Here is an 18783-nt window from a genome sequence, read left to right on the forward strand (position 1 = left end):
CACTCTGCTTATGGTTGCCAGGTGTCCGGTTTTGAACTGGACGGTCCAGGGTTTCAGCTTTTTCTTCGGGAAACAAATTGAGAAAATATAAATGTCCGCGAAAGCGGCAAGGACTTCTGTGCCACAGGACTCCTCGCTGCTTTTGCAGATTCAGCCTAACGCGGCTACTCCTCTGATAAATGTCGGGTATTTTCTAAATCAGATGGAATGCAGATTGTGATGTCATGTCAGGCGTGTCTGGTATTTTTGGTGAAACCATCTGGCAACCCTAGCTCTGCTCCTTGCTTGGCCGGGGTGGCGCCCTGCCTCTGTGGCAGGTCCTGACGTCACAGGGAGCGTGTTCCCCAGGAAATCCGGGCAGTGCAGCGGCTTCCGGTCCGCGCCACCCGGCCCCAAGGGAGCAGCGGCGGGAGGCGGCAGCGAGGTCAGAGCGTGACGCTGCCCCGCCCGGATCTCAGCCCTTGGGCGCCCCAGTGTGCACCCCGCCCGGCCGGGCCGCTCCCCTGTAGCTCCGCCCCCAGCGCTGCGCCCGCTGCCTCGTGGCCCGGCTTGGTGCGAAGCTGCCACTGCCAGCTACGAACAGCAGCGCACTGCTAGTGACGTCATTGCCCTGGCGCGGTGCATGCAAATGATGGAACGCGGGGCACGTTCTATCGGCTCCCCGGCGAGTGACACGTGGGTTTGTGTGGCACACAGACGGGTCCCAGGCTCCGTCATTAATGGCAGGGGCGGGGCCTGGTCTGGGGCCGGGGCCACTGACTGGCAGGAACTCAGCTGGGACACAGAAGTGAGCGGCAGAAAACTCCTCGGGGTCTCCGGAAAATCCCCGCGCGGCCCCTCTGGACTTGTGAACGGGACGCAGCAGAGGCAGCCGCCCCCTCCCCCCCACCTGCCTCACGCTCCCCGCTGCACTTTCGAAGGCAACTGCAGCATCAGTTGGGGGGATCAGACTGCACGGGGCGGATAGGAGTTTGGTGGGGGGGATCAGACTGCATGGGGCAGAGAGGAGCTTGGTGAGGGGGAGCAGACTGCACGGGGCAGAGAGGAGCTTGGTGAGGGGGAGCAGACTGCACGGGGCAGAGAGGAGTTTGGTGGGGGGGAGCAGACTGCACGGAGCGGAGGGGAGTTTGGGGAGGGGAGCAGACTGCACAGGGCGCGGAGGAGTTTGCGGGGGGATCAGACTGCACGGGGCAGAGAGGAGTTTGGTGGGGGGGGAGCAGACTGTGCTGGGCGGGGAGGAGTTTGGTGGGGAGGGGTCAGATTGCACGGGGCGGAGAGGAGTTTGGTGGGGGGATCAGACTGCACGGGGCGAGGAGGAGTTTGGGGGGGCGATCAGACTGCACGGGGCGGGGAGGAGTTTGGTGGGGGGGAGCAGACTGCACGGGCAGAAAGGATTTTGGTGTGGGGGAGTAGACTGCACGGGGTGGGGAGGAGTTTGGTGGGGGGGAGCAGACTGCACGGGCAGAGAGGATTTTGGTGTGGGGGAGTAGACTGCACGGGGTGGGGAGGAGTTTGGTGGGGGGGATCTGAGTGCACGGGGCGGGGAGGAGTTTGGTGGGGGGGAGCAGACTGCGCTGGGCGGAGAGGAGTTTGGTGGGGGGGGATCAGACTGCACAGGGCGGAGAGGAGTTTGGTGGGGAGGGATCAGACTGCACGGGGCGGAGAGGAGTTTGGTGGGGGGATCAGTCTGCACGGGGCGAGGAGGAGTTTCGGGGGGAGCAGACTGCATGGGGCGGAGAGGAGTTTGTTGGCGGGGAGGGGAGCAGACTGCACGAGGCGGAGAGGAGTTTGGTGGGGGGGAGCAGACTGCACGGGGTGGGGAGGAGTTTGGTGGGGGGGAGCAGACTGCACGGGGCGTGGAGGAGTTGGGGGAGAGCAGACTGCACGGGGCAGAGAGGAGTTTGGTGGGGGGGATCAGACTGCACGGAGTGGGGAGGAGTTTGGTGGGGGGGAGCAGACTGTGCGGGGCGGAGAGGAGTTTGGTGGGGGGGAGCAGACTGCATGGGGCGGAGAGGAGTTTGGTGGGGGGGAGCAGACTGCGCGGGGCGGAGAGGAGTTTGGTGGGGGGGAGCAGACTGCGCGGGGCGGAGAGGTGTTTGGTGGGGGGGATCAGACTGCACGGGGCGGGGAGGAGTTTGGGAGGGATCAGACTGCACGGGGGGGAAGAGTTTGGGGGGGATCAGACTGCGCGGGGCGGAGAGGAGCTTGGTGGGGGGGAGCAGACTGCATGGGGCGGAGAGGAGTTTGGTGGGGGGGAGCAGACTGCGCGGGGCGGAGAGGAGTTTGGTGGGGGGAGCAGACTGCACGGGGTGGGGAGGAGTTTGGTGGGGGGGAGCAGACTGCACGGGGCGTGGAGGAGTTGGGGGAGAGCAGACTGCACGGGGCGGGGAGGAGTTTGTTGGGGGGGAGCAGACTGCGCGGGGCGGAGAGGAGTTTGGTGGGGGGGAGCAGACTGCGCGGGGCGGAGAGGAGTTTGGTGGGGGGGAGCAGACTGCATGGGGCGGAGAGGAGTTTGGTGGGGGGGAGCAGATTCCGCGGGGCGGAGAGGAGTTTGGTGGGGGGGAGCAGACAGCGCGGGGCGGAGAGGTGTTTGGTGGGGGGGATCAGACTGCACGGGGCGGGGAGGAGTTTGGGAGGGATCAGACTGCGTGGGGCGGAGAGGAGTTTGGTGGGGGGGATCAGACTGCGCGGGGCGGAGAGGAGTTTGGTGGGGGGGATCAGACTGCACGGGGCAGAGAGGAGTTTGGGGGGGATCAGACTGCACGAGGCGGGGAGGAGTTTGGGGGGGATCAGACTGCACGAGGCGGGGAGGAGTTTGGGGGGGGATCAGACTGCACGGGGCGGGGAGGAGTTTGGGGGGGATCAGACTGCACGGGGCGGGGAGGAAGATTGGGGGGGATCAGACTGCACGGGGGGGAGGAAGTTTGGGGGGGATCAGACTGCACGAGGCGGGGAGGAGTTTGGGGGGGTTCAGACTGCACGGGGGGGGAGGAAGTTTGGGGGGGATCAGACTGCACGGGGGGGAGGAAGTTTGGGAGGGATCAGACTGCACGGGGCGGGGAGGAGTTTGGGGGGGGATCAGACTGCACGGGGCGGGGAGGAGTTTGGGGGGGGATCAGACTGCACGGGGTGGGGAGGAGTTTGGGGGGGGATCAGACTGCACGGGGCGGGGAGGAGTTTGGGGGGGGATCAGACTGCACGAGGCGGGGAGGAGTTTGGGGGGGGATCAGACTGCACGGGGCGGGGAGGAGTTGGGGGGGGATCAGACTGCACGGGGCGGGGAGGAGTTTGGGGGGGATCAGACTGTACGGGGGGGAGGAGTTTGGGGTGGGATCAGACTGCACGGGGGGGGGAAGAGTTTGGGGGCGGAGGGGTTGCCGCGGGGTCTCCTCTCCCGAGTGGGGGCGGGGCATCAGCTGCGGACGCTCCCGTCTCTGAGGCAGGAGGCCCGCCCAGCAATGGGGAGGGGCGGGATGAGGGGGAGTAGGGAAAGTAGCCGCAGTGGCTTGTGGGAAACTGAGTGCCCCTGTCCGCAGCTCCCATCGGCCATTGCAGGGCCAGGGCAGGCCCGGCGCTGTTCGTAGGGCGGGTGCAGCAAAGTGACATCACAACGGGTTATTGACGAGGGAGCGACGCGGTTGGTCCCGTTCTCGTGTCACTCCAAGTGTCAGCGACGCATCCTGGGACTTGTAGTTCTCATAGTGCGGCCTCCCGGGGCATGTCGCAGTCCGCCCCGCCCCCCGTCATAGCCCCGCCCCCGTCATAGCCCCGCCCAGCGTGTTCCAGCTTCTCCCCGCCCCGACCTGCATCTCAGGACGTCCCGGCAGCGCTACTCAGGCCCTGCTCACGTCGGCCCGAGCCCTCTGCACGGCCCCCCCCCCCCCGCCCGACCTGCACCCCCTTTCCCACCCCCTGCCGAATCTGCACCCCCTTCCCCACCCCCCCAGTCCATTCTGCACCCCCTGCCCAATCTACACCCCTCTTCCCCCACCCCCCAGTCCATTCTGCACCCCCTGCCCAATCTGCACCGCCTTCCCCACCCCCAGTCCTTTCTGCACCCGCTGCCCAATCTGCAACCCTTTCCCCACCCCCAGTCCTTTCTGCACCCGCTGCCCAATCTGCATCCCTTTCCCCACCCCCCAGTCCATTCTGCACCCCCTGCCCAATCTGCACCCCTTTCCCCACCCCCCAGTCCATTCTGCACCCGCTGCCCAATCTGCACCCCTTTCCCCCCCCCCAGTCCTTTCTGCACCCGCTGCCCAATCTGCACCCCCTTTCCCCACCTCCCAGTCCTTTCTGCACCCGCTGCCCAATCTGCACCCCCTTTCCCCACCCCCAGTCCATTCTGCACCCCCTGCCCAATCTGCACCCCCCTTCCCCACCCTCCAGTCCATTCTGCACCCGCTGCCCAATCTGCACCCCTTTCCCCACCCCCCAGTCCATTCTGCACCCCCCGCTCGACCTGCAGCCCCTTCCCCACCCCCAGTCCATTCTGCACCCCTCGCCCAATCTGCAACCCTCTTCCCCCACCCCCAGTCCATTCTGCACCCCCCACCCGACCTGCACCCCCTTCTCCCACCTCAGTGCATTCCACACTACCAGCCCAATCTGCACCCCTTTCCCCACCCCCCAGTCCATACAACACCCCCTGCCCAACCTGCAACCCTCTTCCCGCACGCTCCAGTCCATACAACACCCCCTCCTCAACCTGCACCCCCTTCCCTGACCACCAAGTGTATTCAACCCTTCCCCTCCCACGCAAGCTGCCTCTCATGTGTTTCTCTCTTGTTGCTCTCTCGTATTGGCCAATACGTTCTGTCTGTGTCTGTCTGTGTCTTTGTCCTTGGTCTGCTTCTGCCGTGTCCTTGTACAGGACACGTGCAGGCATTCCAGGTGAGCATCTCCACGGGTTAAGGGCCCAGGAGCTAAGGGGAATTGTGCAGGTACGCCAGTCGCGCAAGGGAGAGCACGGGAGACCAGTGGTGCGTCATGGCGGACTGACTCAGTATTGTTGTAATGGACCCGATACAGAGGGGTGGGGGGGGGGTTCTAAAGCAGTGGTCTCCAACCTTTTTACACCCAAGATCACTTTTAAATGACAGACCAAGCCAAGATTTACTGCCCTGCCCTTTCCTTGAAGCCCCGCTCTCTCTATTCTCCTCCTCTCCATCACTTGCTGTCCCCAATCCTTATACTGCTACTTTTCTTTAAAAAAACCAATTCTTCTGTAGAATGAGGTTTTTCCAACCTTTGGCCTGTCTAGACTGGACCAAATGTCAGAAAAAAAACCCCTTCTTTTGGAAGCCACCTTATTCCTTGGGGAAAGAGGAATATAGGGGTGACCGAAAGAGCCTGATTGCTCTTCCACTAAAAAAGCGGAAGAACAAACGCAACCCTGGATGCAGAAGAGTTTTTCTGAGATATCTCCAGAATCCTGAAAAACTCCTGCAGTCTAGCCGGACCCCCGCTGGGTTGAGACAGGATGTGTAGTCTCTGCGGTGGGAATGAGGGATTTGGGTGTGGGAAGGGGTGAGAGGTGCAAGCTCTGGGAGGAAATCTGGATGGAGGAGGAGGTGGAGAAGGGGACACTGGGTCGGGGAGGGGGCTCCAGGCTGGGCGGTGTTGGGATACTAAGCAAGTCACAGGCTTGTGGATGTGAGGGTGCAGGAATTTGGGTTGGGGTATGTGAAGGGCTCAGGGCAGGGGGTTCCAGTGTTTGATAGGCTCAGATCTAGGGTCTGGGGAAGGGGGAGTGCAGGAGTGGTTGTGGCCAGATGGGGGCTTGGCCCCAATTGGGGGTTTGTTGGCCAAGCTCCATTTTTAAATAAAATACTATGTTAAGCACAAAAAGTTTCTGCATTGTCTTTATTTATGAGAATGGCAGGGAACCTGCCTTGAGTCAGGGGTCACTGACGCATAGAAAAGTCCTTTGGGAGCAGGGGACACAATACTGGGGAGGGGTGCTAGTGGGTTCTGGGACAGGGAACAGGGTGCCAGTGGGGACAGGGGAGAGGGGGCAGGGTGCCAGGACAGGTTTCTGCAGCATGGGACAGGGTGCCAGAGGGAACCGATTCCTGCAGGGGGGGCAGGGTGCCGTGGGACAAGTTTCTGCAGAGTGGGGAAGGGTTAGACAGCGGGGTGGGGGGGGGGGCAAGGGAGAGGGAACGGGGCCAGGAGGGCGGGGAACAGGTTTGGGGCAGGGAGTTCCCTACACCAGCCACGGAGGGAAGCCTCCGACCCGCGCTCCCTCCGGACTGACCGCAGGGCAGCCAGGCTGGAGTGAAGAGAAGCGGCTGCCCGGAGAGCTGGTCATGGCGCTCAGCCAGGGTGCAGCAAGCTCCACGTGGGCAGGCGCAGAAGAGAAGCCGCCGATCAGCTGGAGCACGGGGCAGCGTCTTTCTGCTGAAAGCCACAGTCAGCTGGCTGGGGTGTTTCAGCCCTCCAGACCTGCCAGCTCCCACCATTCCTTGCAGCTACTCACCTGTGTTGTTGCTCGGTGAGTAGCTGCTCCTCAAATGAGGAAATCTAATGTAAATGTACTGCGCACGCACGCAGTTCAGAGAGGGCTGAAGAGCTACTCTTAGAGCCTCAACATCTACCGGTAGATCGTGATCTATTGGTTGGTGACCATGGGGCTAAAGGCTAGAATTCCCGCAGCCACAGACCTTAGCGAGTGAGAGCTCACGCTGCGCTTTTTCTTCTGTCCTTGCAGAGGAATCAGTGCGGGGCCATGGGCGGAGAAGAAACCGTCCGAGATGGACTTGAGCTGCCTGGACGTGATTCTCGGGACACGTGAAGGGTCCTCAGCGTTCAGCCTTCCCATGGCTCTGTGTGAGTAAGAGGTGCGTGCTTTGAAATCTTCAAGCGTCCTGGCAGTAGGTTTCTTCTGAGGCAGAGAGCTTCCTGCTGGGGCACGGAGTCTGGTGGCTAGGGAACTGGTGAAGGGGCAGTAGGCGGTTCAAGAGAGCGTGGATAGAGACTCAAGGCCTCCTTTCTCTCCGCGTTCCTGTAGTGACAGCGGGAGGGGGTGGCCGATGGTGGGAGGCTGCGGTGCGATGGTGGGAGGAGACGCGATGCCGCGTCCTTGCGGACTGAAACGCTAAGTTGTTTGTTTGTTTTTTCCCCTCTGCTGTGTTCGGTAGCGAGCGATAAGAAGTCAACCCTCCCGGTGTCCTCCCGTCTGGGGACAGAACGGAAACAAGAACAGCGAGCTCGGGAGCTTGGTCGAAGCGAGGCGAGAACCGTCCGGCTGGGAGCGGAGCAGCCGTCGGTGTCACGGAGATAAGTGTCGGGTCTGGAAATCTCTCGGCTTACGGCCCACTCGTCCCTATGAAGGGAAGTCACGTTTGCTTAGACAGCGAGTCCGAGCGGAGGTTCCCGAGGTGCTTCCTTGGTGGTGGGAGAAACAGGGCTCCCGTTTGTCAGGGGTGCTGGTTTCTCTGGAACACGGCGTCCTTCTCAGCAGACGCTTGGCTCGAGGGGGAAGACGCAAGGTGGTAAGGTTTCCGGCTGCCTCTCGTGTGTTTCTCTCTTGTTGCTCTCTCGTATTGGCCAATACGTTCTGTCTGTCTGTTTCTGTCTGTGTCTTTGTCCTTGCTCTGCTTCTGCCGTGTCCTTGTACAGCACACTTGCAGGCATTCCAGGTGAGCATCTCCACGGGTTAAGGGCTCAGGAGTCAACGGGAATTCTGCAGGTACGCCAGTCGCGCAAGGGAGAGCGGTGGTGCGTCATGGCTGACTGACTCAGTGTTCTTGTAGAGGGCCCGATACAGAGGGCGGGGGGGGGAAAGGGCTAAGGGATAGAACTCTTGCAGCCACAGACCTTAGCGAGTGAGAGCTCATGCTGGGATTTTTCTTCTGTCCTTGCAGAGGAATCGGTGCGGGGCCGTGGGCGGAGAAGAAACCGTCCGAGATGGACTTGAGCTGCCTGGACGTGATTCTCGGGACACATGAAGGGTCCTCAGCGTTCGGCCTTCCCATGGCTCTGTGTGAGTAAGAGGTGCGTGCTTTGAAATCTTCAAGCGTCCTGGCAGTAGGTTTCTTCTGAGGCAGAGAGCTTCCTGCTGGGGCACGGAGCCTGGTGGCTTGGGGACTGGTGAAGGGGAAGTAGGCGGTTCAAGAGAGCGTGGATAGAGATTCAAGGCCTCCTTTCTCTCCGCGTTCCTGTAGTGGCAGCGGGAGGGGGTGGCCGATGGTGGGAGGCCGCGGTGCGATGGTGGGAGGAGAAGCGATGCCGCGTCCTTGCGGACTGAAACGCTAAGTTGTTTGGTTGGTTTTCCCCCCTCTGCTGTGTTCGGTAGCGAGCGATAAGAAGTCTTTGGTGAGGCTGCTGGGGGAGGGACTCTGGCGCCGCTCTCGGGTCGCGCTGCTGGGGGGGGTGTCTCCAGCGCTGCTCTAGGGTGGCGCTGCTGGGGGGGGGTCTCCAGCGCTGCTCTAGGGTCGCGCTGCTGGAGGGGGGTGTCTGGCGCTGCTCTCGGGTCGCGCTGCTGGGGGGGGTCTCTGGCGTCGCTTTCAGGTGATGCTGCTGGGGTGGGTCTCTGGCACCGCTCTCGGGTTGTGCTACTGGGGGGGGGCTCTGGCGCCAATCTCCTGGAACTGCTGGGGGGGAGGGTCTCCGCTACTGGGGGAGGGGGCTCTGGCTCCGCTCTCGGGTCTCGCTGCTGGGGGGGGTCTCTGGCTCCGCTCTCGGGTCTCGCTGCTGGGTGCGGGTCTCTGGCTCCGTCCTCGGGGCATCCTGCTGGGGGGGGGTCTCTGGCTCCGCTCTCGGGGCATCCTGCTGGGGGGGGGTCTCTGGCTCCGTCCTCGGGTCGCGCTGCTGGGGGGGGTCTCTGGTGCCACATTCAGGTGATGCTGATGGGGGGGCGTGTCTGGCGCTGCTCTCGGATGACGCTGCTGGGGGGTGTCTCTGGTGTCGCTCTCAGGTGGAGCTGCTGGGGTGGATCTCTGACGCCTCTTTCGGGTGATGCTACTGTGGAGGGATCTCTGGCGCCGCTCTTGGGTGACACTGCTGGGGGGGGATCTCTGGTTCCGCTTTCAGGTCGCGCTGTTGTGGACGGTCTCTGGCGCTGCTCTTGGGTGACACTGCTGGGGGGGGTCTCTGGCGCTGCTCTCGGGTGGCACTGTTGGGGGGGTCTCTGGCGCTGCTCTCGGGTGGCGCTGCTGGGGGGGTCTCTGGCGCTGCTCTCGGTTTGCGCTGTTGGGGGGGGTCTCTGGCGCCGCTCTCGGGTTGCGCTGCTCGGGGGGGGTGTCTGGCGCCGCTCTCGGGTTGCGCTGCTGGGGGGGGTGTCTGGCGCCGCTCTCGGGTTGCGTTGCTGGGGGGGGTCTCTGGCGCAGCATTCCGGTGACGCAGATGGGGGGGTGGGTGTCTGGTGCCGGTCTTGGGTCACGCTGCTGAGGAGGGGTCTCTGGGTCTGCTCTTGGGTCGCGATGCTGGGGGGGGGGGTCTCTGGCGCAGCATTCCAGTGACGCAGATGGGGGGGTGGGTGTCTGGTGCCAGTCTTGGGTCACGCTGCTGAGGAAGGGTCTCTGGGTCCGCTCTTGGGTCGCGATGCTGGGGGGGGGTCTCTGGCGTCTCTCTCGGGTGCTTCTTCTGGGAGTGGTCTCTGGCGTCTCTCTCGGGTGATTCTTCTGGGAGTGGTCTCTGGCCCCTCTCTCGGGTGATTCTTCTGGGAGTGACCTGGGGAGATGGTCTGGGAGTGACCTGGGGAGATGAGATCTTGGCAAACCTGCAGCAGGGAGAAGGAAAAGGAGCAGGCCCCTGAGCCCCTCCCGGAGGAATGAAAACAAATAGCTAAGGAGGGAAGGGAAATGGACATTTGCTGAAGTGTTGAGAGAGGACAGAAAAGTGCCTCGGCAGCGTGTGACAAGTTCGGTCAACCTGTTCGCTGAGGAGCCTCATCCAGTGGGTCCAGTTAACTGGGGGGGGGGCGGGCCTGGAGCAGCACCCCGCCCCCCATAGGCAGAGATCTGCTTCACTGTCACAGGGCCCCTTGCACTGCAGACAGAGAGCCGCCAGCCTGTCCACCTGTCCCCGTTAATTAGCTAACCAGTTAAACAGGATTTTACATCCCTCATTCCAGCTGGCCTCAAAGATCAAAGGGACGGTCTCCTAGGGTCTCTGCAGGTGCCCCTGTGGCCCGTCTCTCTACAGAGATCTCACAGCAGGGGCCGGGTACTAAAGGCACCAAGCAGCTGGCGGAATCACGGAGAACAAGGGGTATGGGGTCGGGGGCAGGGTGAGACCCTCTGGACAAGAGGCAGGGGGTCCAGGCTGCCAAATGTGTCGCGGAGAACCTCCATCTATCAGACGCGGCTTCCTCTCTGCGCTTGCAGAACCGAGCAGCTAAAAGTGTTAGAAGCCAAATCAGAGCGGCTCGTGTGTGTGTCAGAAACGGCTACGGGGAGCCAATTGCGACGGCAGCTGTTTGTGACGTCACACCGGCCCCGGGACTGCGGCGTCATCGAGTAGCCGCTGAGAATTCAGGAGTCCATCGGCTGCTCTGTGAACCGACATGGACCGGCCCCGGCCCCACGGGCTCTGCTTTCCCTGGCCGCCACCCTTCCCCACGTGCCTCAGTTTCCTCCTCTGCAATCACCTCATCCCCTCCCCTGGATCCGGCACCTGCCCCTCGCTCCCCAGCGGGGCCCAGGCTGCGCTGCAGCCCGGCCGGCCACTCCCGCCCGTCACCCGCAGGACCAGCCGCGGCCCCGCCCCCTGAACTGCGCCGTGGCCGGCTGCTCCTGCCCAGCTCCACCAGGCGGGCTTTGGGGCGGGAGGGGCGCCCGGATGGGCGGAGGGAGCCGCAGTGGCCTGTGGGAGATGGAGATGTGGCAACTACATCTCCCAGCAGCCACTGCGGGGTCAGCAGCACGTGAGAGGGGCAGGGACCCGCGCCTGCTCTCCCAGCGCACAGTGCGGGGCGTCCTGATTGGAGCGCCAATGGAGCGTGACTCAAGGGCGTGTCCTAAAGCTAAGGGTGGCCAATAGGCTGTCGCGGACTGATCATAATGGACTGCTCTGTCCGCGAATGGGCTTTGAGTAAAGGGCGTGTTCTGAATCGGAGGCGCCCAATAGGCTGACCCGGCTGCACCTTAACGGACAGCTCTGTCTGCAAATGGGATGTAACTAGGGGGCACGCCCTGCCACTGCTCTCGACCAATAGGCTGTCCGGGGTGGGGTGTGTGGCCTGGAGGAGGAGGGGGCGCGAGGGAAGATGGGGGAGCGGGCTGGGGGTGGGGTGTCTGGCCTGGGGGAGGAGGAGGCGCGAGGGAAGGTGGGGGAGCGGGCTGGGGGTGGGGTGTCTGGCCTGGGGGAGGAGGGGGCGCGAGGGAAGATGGGGGAGCGGGCTGGGGGTGGGGTGTCTGGCCTGGGGGAGGAGGGGGTGCGATGGAAGGTGGGGGAGCGGGCTGGGGGTGGGGTGTCTGGCCTGGGGGAGTTGGGGGCACGAGGGAAGATGGGGGAGCGGGCTGGGGGTGGGGTGTCTGGTCTGGGGGAGGAGGAGACGCAAGGGAAGATGGGGGAGCGGGCTGGGGGTGGGGTGTGTGGCCTGGGGGAGGAGGGGGCGCGAGGAAAGATGGGGGAGCGGGTTTTGCTCAGGAAGGCCAGGTAGGAATAGCTGGTGGGCGGGAGGGGTGCAGCCAGCCAGGCCTGGTGCATGGAAGGGTGATGCTAGGGATGCTCAGTGGAGCTGAATCAACGACCGTAATTTAGCGAATATATCCCGCACACGAATATATCCTGCAGTGTTTTCTATTTGAGTAAAAAACCTCTTTTATACCCCGCGCACGAATATAACCCGCAGGGCATACAAGATTTTTCTGTGCCGGGGGTATATTCGCTGGGGGCATGTTTACGGTGGGGGGGGGGGGGGAATAGCCACTCACCGCCCCAGGTTCCAGCACAGCTGCTAGCCTCCGGGCAGGGGAGCGCTCACCACCCGGTTCCTGCCCAGCCGCAGGAAGGGGCAGGGGCGTGAGCACAGGAGAGAGGGGCGGGGACACAGGTGGCTCTCCATGGCACTGGCTCCCATTCCCCCCACTTTACTGCTGATAGAGAGGCGTGGCGCGGAGGGTGAGGGGGGCAGACGGAGCCGGTACCTGCACGAAGCTTTCCAGCCAGCTCCCCGCATGTGCCAGCTATCGCAGGCAGCAGTGGCAGGCGGGGTGGAGGTTGTCAGGTCTCACTGCGGACGGAGGCAGCTGCGTGAGATGCCGGGGCAGCGTCAAAGGAAGCAGTCCGTGCGGGGGGGGGGGCTTCCTGGGAGTGGGGGCTGGGAGCGCACTGGCTGCCGGCCCCACCTCAGGAGACTATCGAATAGTCGTGGAACCGACAGTATTTTGTGCGCTTCCAGGACTATTCACTTCATGGCTGCCTAACGTCCCTGCTTGCCTTGCGGTCAGCGCGGGCTGGGGATTTGGATGGGGAGGGTTTGAAGGGGATATGCTGGTAGGGGTCCTGGATTTCGTTTCTGTTGCTATTGGGTTGGAAATAGCAGAGTAAATATGCCTTATCAAGGTACCGTCACAGCCAGATCCCAAGGGAAGTATGGTTCTGAGGCTGGCTAGACCATCGGGCTCCGTGGGTCACGGGAGACGGCAGTAAGGGAGGCTGCAATGGACAGGAGGAGCGCTGACCAGCACGGGGGGAAGGGGTCACATTCAGGTAGTCAGCAAAGGGGCTGGCCGGGGGCTGGAGAAACACTCCGGACAGTGGGTTGAAATCTGAACTGGGTCTAGGTTCCCTGCCTGCTCGCGGTGCGGGAGAGAAACCAGGAGTCGGGAGGCACAGGGCGATGGAAACCCAGGCAGGACGCCGTGTCCCTGAGGAATGGGGAGCAGGGAGTGGACTGAGCGGAGAGGGGCTGGGAGTAGGGAACGGGAACTAAGCGGACCCAGCTGCGTCCAGGGTATTTCCCGTGGATCTCGTGGGTGGGTTTGGTCTGAAGTGCTCTGTTGGCATCCAGGCCCCCCCTCTGCCATCTCAGCTTTCCTCCGGGGACTGCTCTCTGTTGATTTTGCTTTCCACAGTCGCTCTGTCAGGTCGAGTCCAAGTCTGGTTGGAATCAAAATCACTTTTCTTCAGGGGATAATTGGATTCTTGTATCCTGGAGGGGCTCGGTGCTTGGCACTGGGGGGGCAGGAGGGGGTGAGGGGCCGGGGGGGTGCTTGGCACTGGGGGGCAGCAAGGAGGGGGTGAGGGGCCGGGGGGGTGCTCGGCACTGGGGGGCAGCAAGGAGGGGGTGAGGGGCCGGGGGGGTGCTCGGCACTGGGGGGCAGCAAGGAGGGGGTGAGGGGCCGGGGGGGTGCTCGACACTGGCGGGATAGGAGGGGGTGAGGGGCCGGGGGGGTGCTCGACACTGGCGGCGTAGGAGGGGGTGAGGGGCCGGGGGGGGTGCTCGGCACTGGGGGGCAGCAAGGAGGGGGTGAGGGGTCGGGGGGAGCAGCAAGGAGGGGGTGAGGGGCCGGGGGGGTGCTCGGCACTGGGGAGCAGCAAGGAGGGGGTGAGGGGCCGGGGGGGTGCTCGGCACTGGGGGGCAGCAAGGAGGGGGTGAGGGGTCGGGGGGTGCTCGGCATTGACGGGGCAGGAGGGGGTGAGGGGCCGGGGGGGTGCTCGGCACTGGGGGGCAGCAAGGAGGGGGTGAGGGGTCGGGGGGTGCTCGGCACTGGGGGGCAGCAGGGACGGGGTGAGGGGCCGGGGGGGTGCTCGGCACTGGGGGGGTAGGAGGGGGTGAGGGGCCGGGGGGGTGCTCGGCACTGGGGGTAGCAGGGACGGGGTGAGGGGCCGGGGGGGTGCTCGGCACTGGGGGTGTAGGAGGGGGTGAGGGGCCGGGGGGGGTGCTCGGCACTGGGGGGCAGCAGGGAGGGGGTGAGGGGCCGAGGGGGGGGGTGCTTGGCATTAGGAGGGGGTGGGGCCAGGGCGCGGGAGAGCGCAGGCGCGCGCAGCGCTGGCTGGGCGGGAAACTCCCGGGACGCTCGCGCTGACGAGGCGGGCGGGAAAACGCTGAGGGGCGGAGCCTGGGGGGCGGGGCGGGAGCTGGCAGTGACGTGGAGCCCCCCTCCCCCGCCTGCTTCTCTCCGGGCCCCAGGCTGGACATCGGCGGGGCGGCCCCTGGAGGAGGTGGGGGGGGCGATTTCTGTCCCCCCCGGCGCTGCAGCGCCCCCCCCGGGGAGCAGCGCCCCTGTGACCCCCCCCCGGCCGCGTGTCGCGCCCCCCCCCCACGTGGTGCCGGGGGAACGGGGCTGAGGCCCCCCCTTTGGGGCGCGGGAGCTGACCCGGGCTCCAGTCACGTGGGTGTCTCGGGGAGGGGGGGGGGCTGCGGGGCGCGGGAGTGTCACGTGCCCCCTCCCACCGCCGGGGAGCCGCGCGCCCCTCGAGGGGTGGTTCCCGCGGGCGGGGCACGCACAGAACGTGTCCTGCACGCGGGGGGGCGGGGCGGCCTGAGCCCTGCTCCCCGCGCTGCTCGCTGCCTGGGGGCGGGGCCGGGTGCCCGCTGAATCCCCCCCTGTGCCCGGGGGGGGGGGGCAGTTCGGCGGGGGGCGCTGTGGGGGGGGGATGCTCTGGCCCTGGCTGCCCGCAGTGCTGCCCAGTGCCCGGCTGTGCCTCCTGCAGAGGCCGAGAGCATCCTGGGTGGGGGCGTGTGGGGAGGGGGGGGGAGTGGCTGAGAATTGGGGGGCAAACAGGTGACAGACAAACCAACCGACAGAAAAGCCTCCCTGCCTGGCCCCCAGCTGAGCGGAGAAACGTCCCCCTGGCGGCCAGAGCATTGCAGGGCCCAGCCTAGTCGCTTTGTGCGCTCCAGCCCCACGGCGTGGGGAGGGGGCGACGGTGGAGGAGCCCCAAGCACCCAGGCCTTAGGTTCCCCACCCGCCTTCTAAGCAATGAGCATTTTAGGCCCTGGCTGGACTAGAGAAGGGGGCTCCAGGGGAGTTGCCGCTAAAGGCGCGCGGCCGCGCACAAACACCCCTCTGCCGCCCACCTCCGTTGCGGAGCCTTGCAGCGGCACTCGCCTTCCTGCTGGACGGGGAATGGCGCGGTTGTTTTCCTGATCTGGTGGAGGGCGGCTGCCCCGTTGTGTCCCTGCTGGGGCAGCCTCGCCCCACCTCCAGCTGCTCTTGGGGCTTCTGTTTGTTTCTGTTCATACAGTTTGCTGCAGTTTTCCATCCACGAGGACCTGCATGAAGCTGGTCCAACCAGAGATATGGGGATCGACTTTTAAGAGTAAGAGGTTTTGTTTTTAAAGCAGGGGTGAGGAACCTAATACCCCAGCTCACGTGAGTGTGGCCCTCGACACTCAAGGTTCCCACACTAACCCTCTAGCTCCCCTCCAGATTGGAGCAGACAAAATCTGCTAGCCTGCCCCGCCCCCCTCCTCACAAGCTCCGGTGTGCGAGGGGAATGTGGGAAGCCTCTTCCTCCTTCTCAGTTGGGGCATGTGTTAATGCGGATGGTGGGGTTTGGGATTTTTTTTTCTTCACACTTGTGTGTAGGGTTGCTAGGTGTCTAGCACTGAGCCAGACAGCCCGGTAGTTGCACTTTTTGTCCGGTAAATAAATTTAGAAAATACCGGACATACAAAATGTCCAGTATTTTCTGCTTTTCCTCTGCGCCCAGCAGAAATAAGCCGGGGGCGGGGAGATTGGCTGACTAATTAAAGGGGTCACAACTGGATTTTGCTCAACAAAAATGTTCCTGGTGGGGTTTTTTTGTTTGGTTGGCTTTTTTTCCTCAACAAAAATTTTCCTGGCTCTTTTTTTTTTTTTTTTTTTGCTGAAACCATCTGGCAACCCTACTAGTGTGTGCCTTCCGCCCCCCCCTCTCCCCAATAAGGTTCCCCACCCCGTCTGAAAGCGAGAGTTGGGAGAACAGGTTACCTTGCGTTCCTGTGTCCTTATAAGGAAGTTGAAGGCTACTATAAAATCCCCCCTCATGGTCTCCTCTTCAGACTAAAGAAACCTAAATCCCTCAGCCTCTTCATAGAGCAATTGCTCCAGCCCCCTAATCATTTTGGTTGTCCTCTGCTGGACCCTCTCCAATGTGTCCACATCCCTTCTGTAGTGGGGGGCCCAGAACTGGACACAGTACTCCAGATGTGGCTTCACCAAAGCCGAATAAAGGGGAATAATGACATCTCTGGATCTACTGGCAATGCTCCTCTTGATGCAACCTAATATGCCATTAGCCTTCTTGGCTACAAGGGCACACTGTTGACTCATCTCCAGCTTCTTATCCACTGGAACCCCCAGGTCCCTGTCTGCAGAACTACTACTTAACTGGTTGGTCCCCAGCTTGTAACTATGCTTGGGATTCTTCCGTCCCAAGTGCAGGACTCTACACTTGTCCTTGTTGGACCTCATCAGATTTCTTGTGGCCCAATCCTCCAATTTGTCTAAGTCATTCTGGACCCTATCTCTGCCCTTAGGCATCTTTTAGCCTTTTTGTTCTATTATTGTTTTTCTATTTGGTACTAGAAAATCAAACTTTCCTCCTGCTTGGGCCTCAAGTTTCACTCCAGCAGCCCTTCCACAAGTAGAATCGTCTGCAAAATAAAATGTCAGGGCTACCGTCATTAAGGTGCTTGTCCCTGTAAGGACATGTGACTGAACTGGTTGTTCAGAAGGTTTCTGGTGAATTGGTTTATGCACAGGTATGCCTCCCGTTCTTCTTTAACCACCGCAGTCTCTTGTTTTTGTCCGGAAGCAAATTCTCTGCCAAGCCACCTTTTTTCCCTTTCATGTAATTGTCTGCTCTTTCGTTCGGTGTGGTAGACTTGTTCTAGTGTGGCATTAGACAACCGAGCCACAGAAAAGTCTGCCTTGGTACCACTGAGTACCGGCCCAGACCAAAGTAGCTTTCAGACACCTTAAGAGAGTCTTGATTTGCAATTCTCCCCTTTCTTCTCCTTGGATTTTCAACTAGGAAAGTGTGCTAATCATCTGCTTTTGCGGAAAAACTTGCCAGCTGTCTACACTGGCCGCTTGAATTTCCGCAAAAGCACTGACGATCTCATGTAAGATTGTCAGTGCTTTTGCGGGAATACTATGCTGCTCCCGTTCGGGCAAAAGTCTTTTTCCGAAAGACTTCTGCGCAAAAGGGCCAGTGTAGACAGCAGAGATTTCTTTTCCGCAAAAAAGCCCCGATGGCGAAAATGGCGATTGGGGCTTTTTTGCAGAAAAGCGCGTCTAGATTGGCCACGGACGCTTTTCCGCAAAAAGTGCTTTTGCGGAAAAGCGTCCTGCCAATCTAGACGCGATTTTCCAAAAATGCTTTTAACAGAAAACTTTTCCGTTAAAAGCATTTTCGGAAAATCATGCCAGTGTAGATGTAGCCTGTATCTAGCGGTCATGTGAGCTAAGATCAGCTCATATGGCTGGAGTCTGCAAACATACAGTTTTTCAAGACAATCCTGAGGAGACAACATTGATATGTGTATGTTAAAGGAGGAAAGTTTACATACCCAGTATCTTGTGAAGAACTTGTCACCTCAGCACAGGGTCCCGGGGCGGGCTTTACCATAAGGGACCCGGAGAGATCATCTAGGCCAGCTGGAGGGGGCAGGGGAGGGGAGAGGAGAGGAGGTTGGCCACTGAAAATGTTGCAGTATTAATTTTCCTTTTATTTGACTTCATATCAAACAAATATTTACAGTTTAAATGACCTTGTTAATTCTCCCTTGTGTTAGTACTCTTTCTTCCAGAACGTTTTAAAAACACAGACGAGACATGTCTTCGCCTGGGTGGCAGGCGTCCGAAGAAGGGCACGTGACCTCGATCTTGGAGCACGAGACAAAACTCACTCCGCTCCTGGAGGGGAAATGTTAGAGGCAACACTGGGCTCCAGTGAGCAGCAGCCAGGTGACGCACGTGTGTGTCCTTTCCACACACCTGGGGTGGCCTAGCTCCTAAGCGTTCTCTGTCTCTCTTTTTCGGTCCCTGTAGACTTGGAGGAGATGAGAGGCTGGCCACCCGGTGGCAGAGACCGAAAGGAGCCACCCCCCCCCCCCTCCCCCGAGACCCTGCCGGCAGATGGAAACCAGACAGCGATCTATGGAAGAAGAGCAAATAGCAATTGGCTCAAGGTAAGTATCGAGGGAGGGCCGCACAGACGTTTGCGAGCGTGGCACGGGTCCCTGAGAAAAGGCCCTCTGGCTCGTGGTGGAAGAACTTGAAAATACGAAGTACAAAAGTCACAGTGTTGTACTTAAAAGAAGTACTCGGGATCTTTTTCAGAGGGATAAGGCAACACGCCACATTTATTGATCACACACACACACATTATATATATATATATATATAATTTATTTATTTATCACATGCATATGATAAGTATTGATTATTCTATGTCACTCATGCACTCACGCACACGCACAAGCACACGCCGTCTTGCTGTTGTTACCAACTTGTTGCTCCCCTTAACTTCACTGGCCAGGTGAGTTAGATGGGGGAGGGGTGGAGCCGGGCTTCTGCTGATCCGGATCGATGCTCCGATGGTGACAAGATGAGACCCGGAGTCCTCTGCAAGACAACTCACTTTTATAGCAGCTTCCCTCTTATGCAAATATATCCCAGATTCAAATCTGGGCCTGTGTCCTTGGGTCCCTTTGTGGGTGCTGTCTGTTAAGAGAGGGTGTTTTCCAAAGAAGGTGCTTGCTTCTAATCCCCAAGGCCTTCAATATGTCTGCTCTTCTTTCTTGAGCCCTCTTGACACCTTGGGTCTGGCTTCCACCCCCTTTTCAACTGGTGTAGCTCTCTGGAGGTGCTTGGCTCCCAAGAGTGACTCATTCACACC

At 61.4% G+C, this 18783-nt stretch overlaps 1 protein-coding gene across 1 annotated transcript; it reads right to left on the reverse strand.

Annotated features, from left to right (window-relative positions):
• Window positions 1–7837: 7837 nt before the first annotated feature.
• Window positions 7838–12208, reverse strand: LOC142819391 (uncharacterized). The gene is made up of 2 exons (XM_075906142.1): window positions 12096–12208; window positions 7838–9724 (listed from the first exon to the last, which is right to left on the reverse strand). The coding sequence occupies exon 2, from the start codon at window positions 8837–8839 to the stop codon at window positions 7838–7840; it is 1002 nt and encodes a 333-aa protein (XP_075762257.1). The 5' UTR covers window positions 8840–9724; window positions 12096–12208.
• Window positions 12209–18783: the final 6575 nt, after the last annotated feature.

This window comes from Pelodiscus sinensis, chromosome 23 (genome assembly GCF_049634645.1).
Source record: "Pelodiscus sinensis isolate JC-2024 chromosome 23, ASM4963464v1, whole genome shotgun sequence".
Lineage (NCBI taxonomy): Eukaryota > Metazoa > Chordata > Testudines > Trionychidae > Pelodiscus > Pelodiscus sinensis.

Bases quoted from the DNA above. Each gene is read 5' to 3' on its own strand.
- LOC142819391 (XM_075906142.1), bottom strand. From the start codon at position 8,839: ATGTGGCACCAGAGACCCCCCCCAGCAGCGCGACCCGAGGACGGAGCC.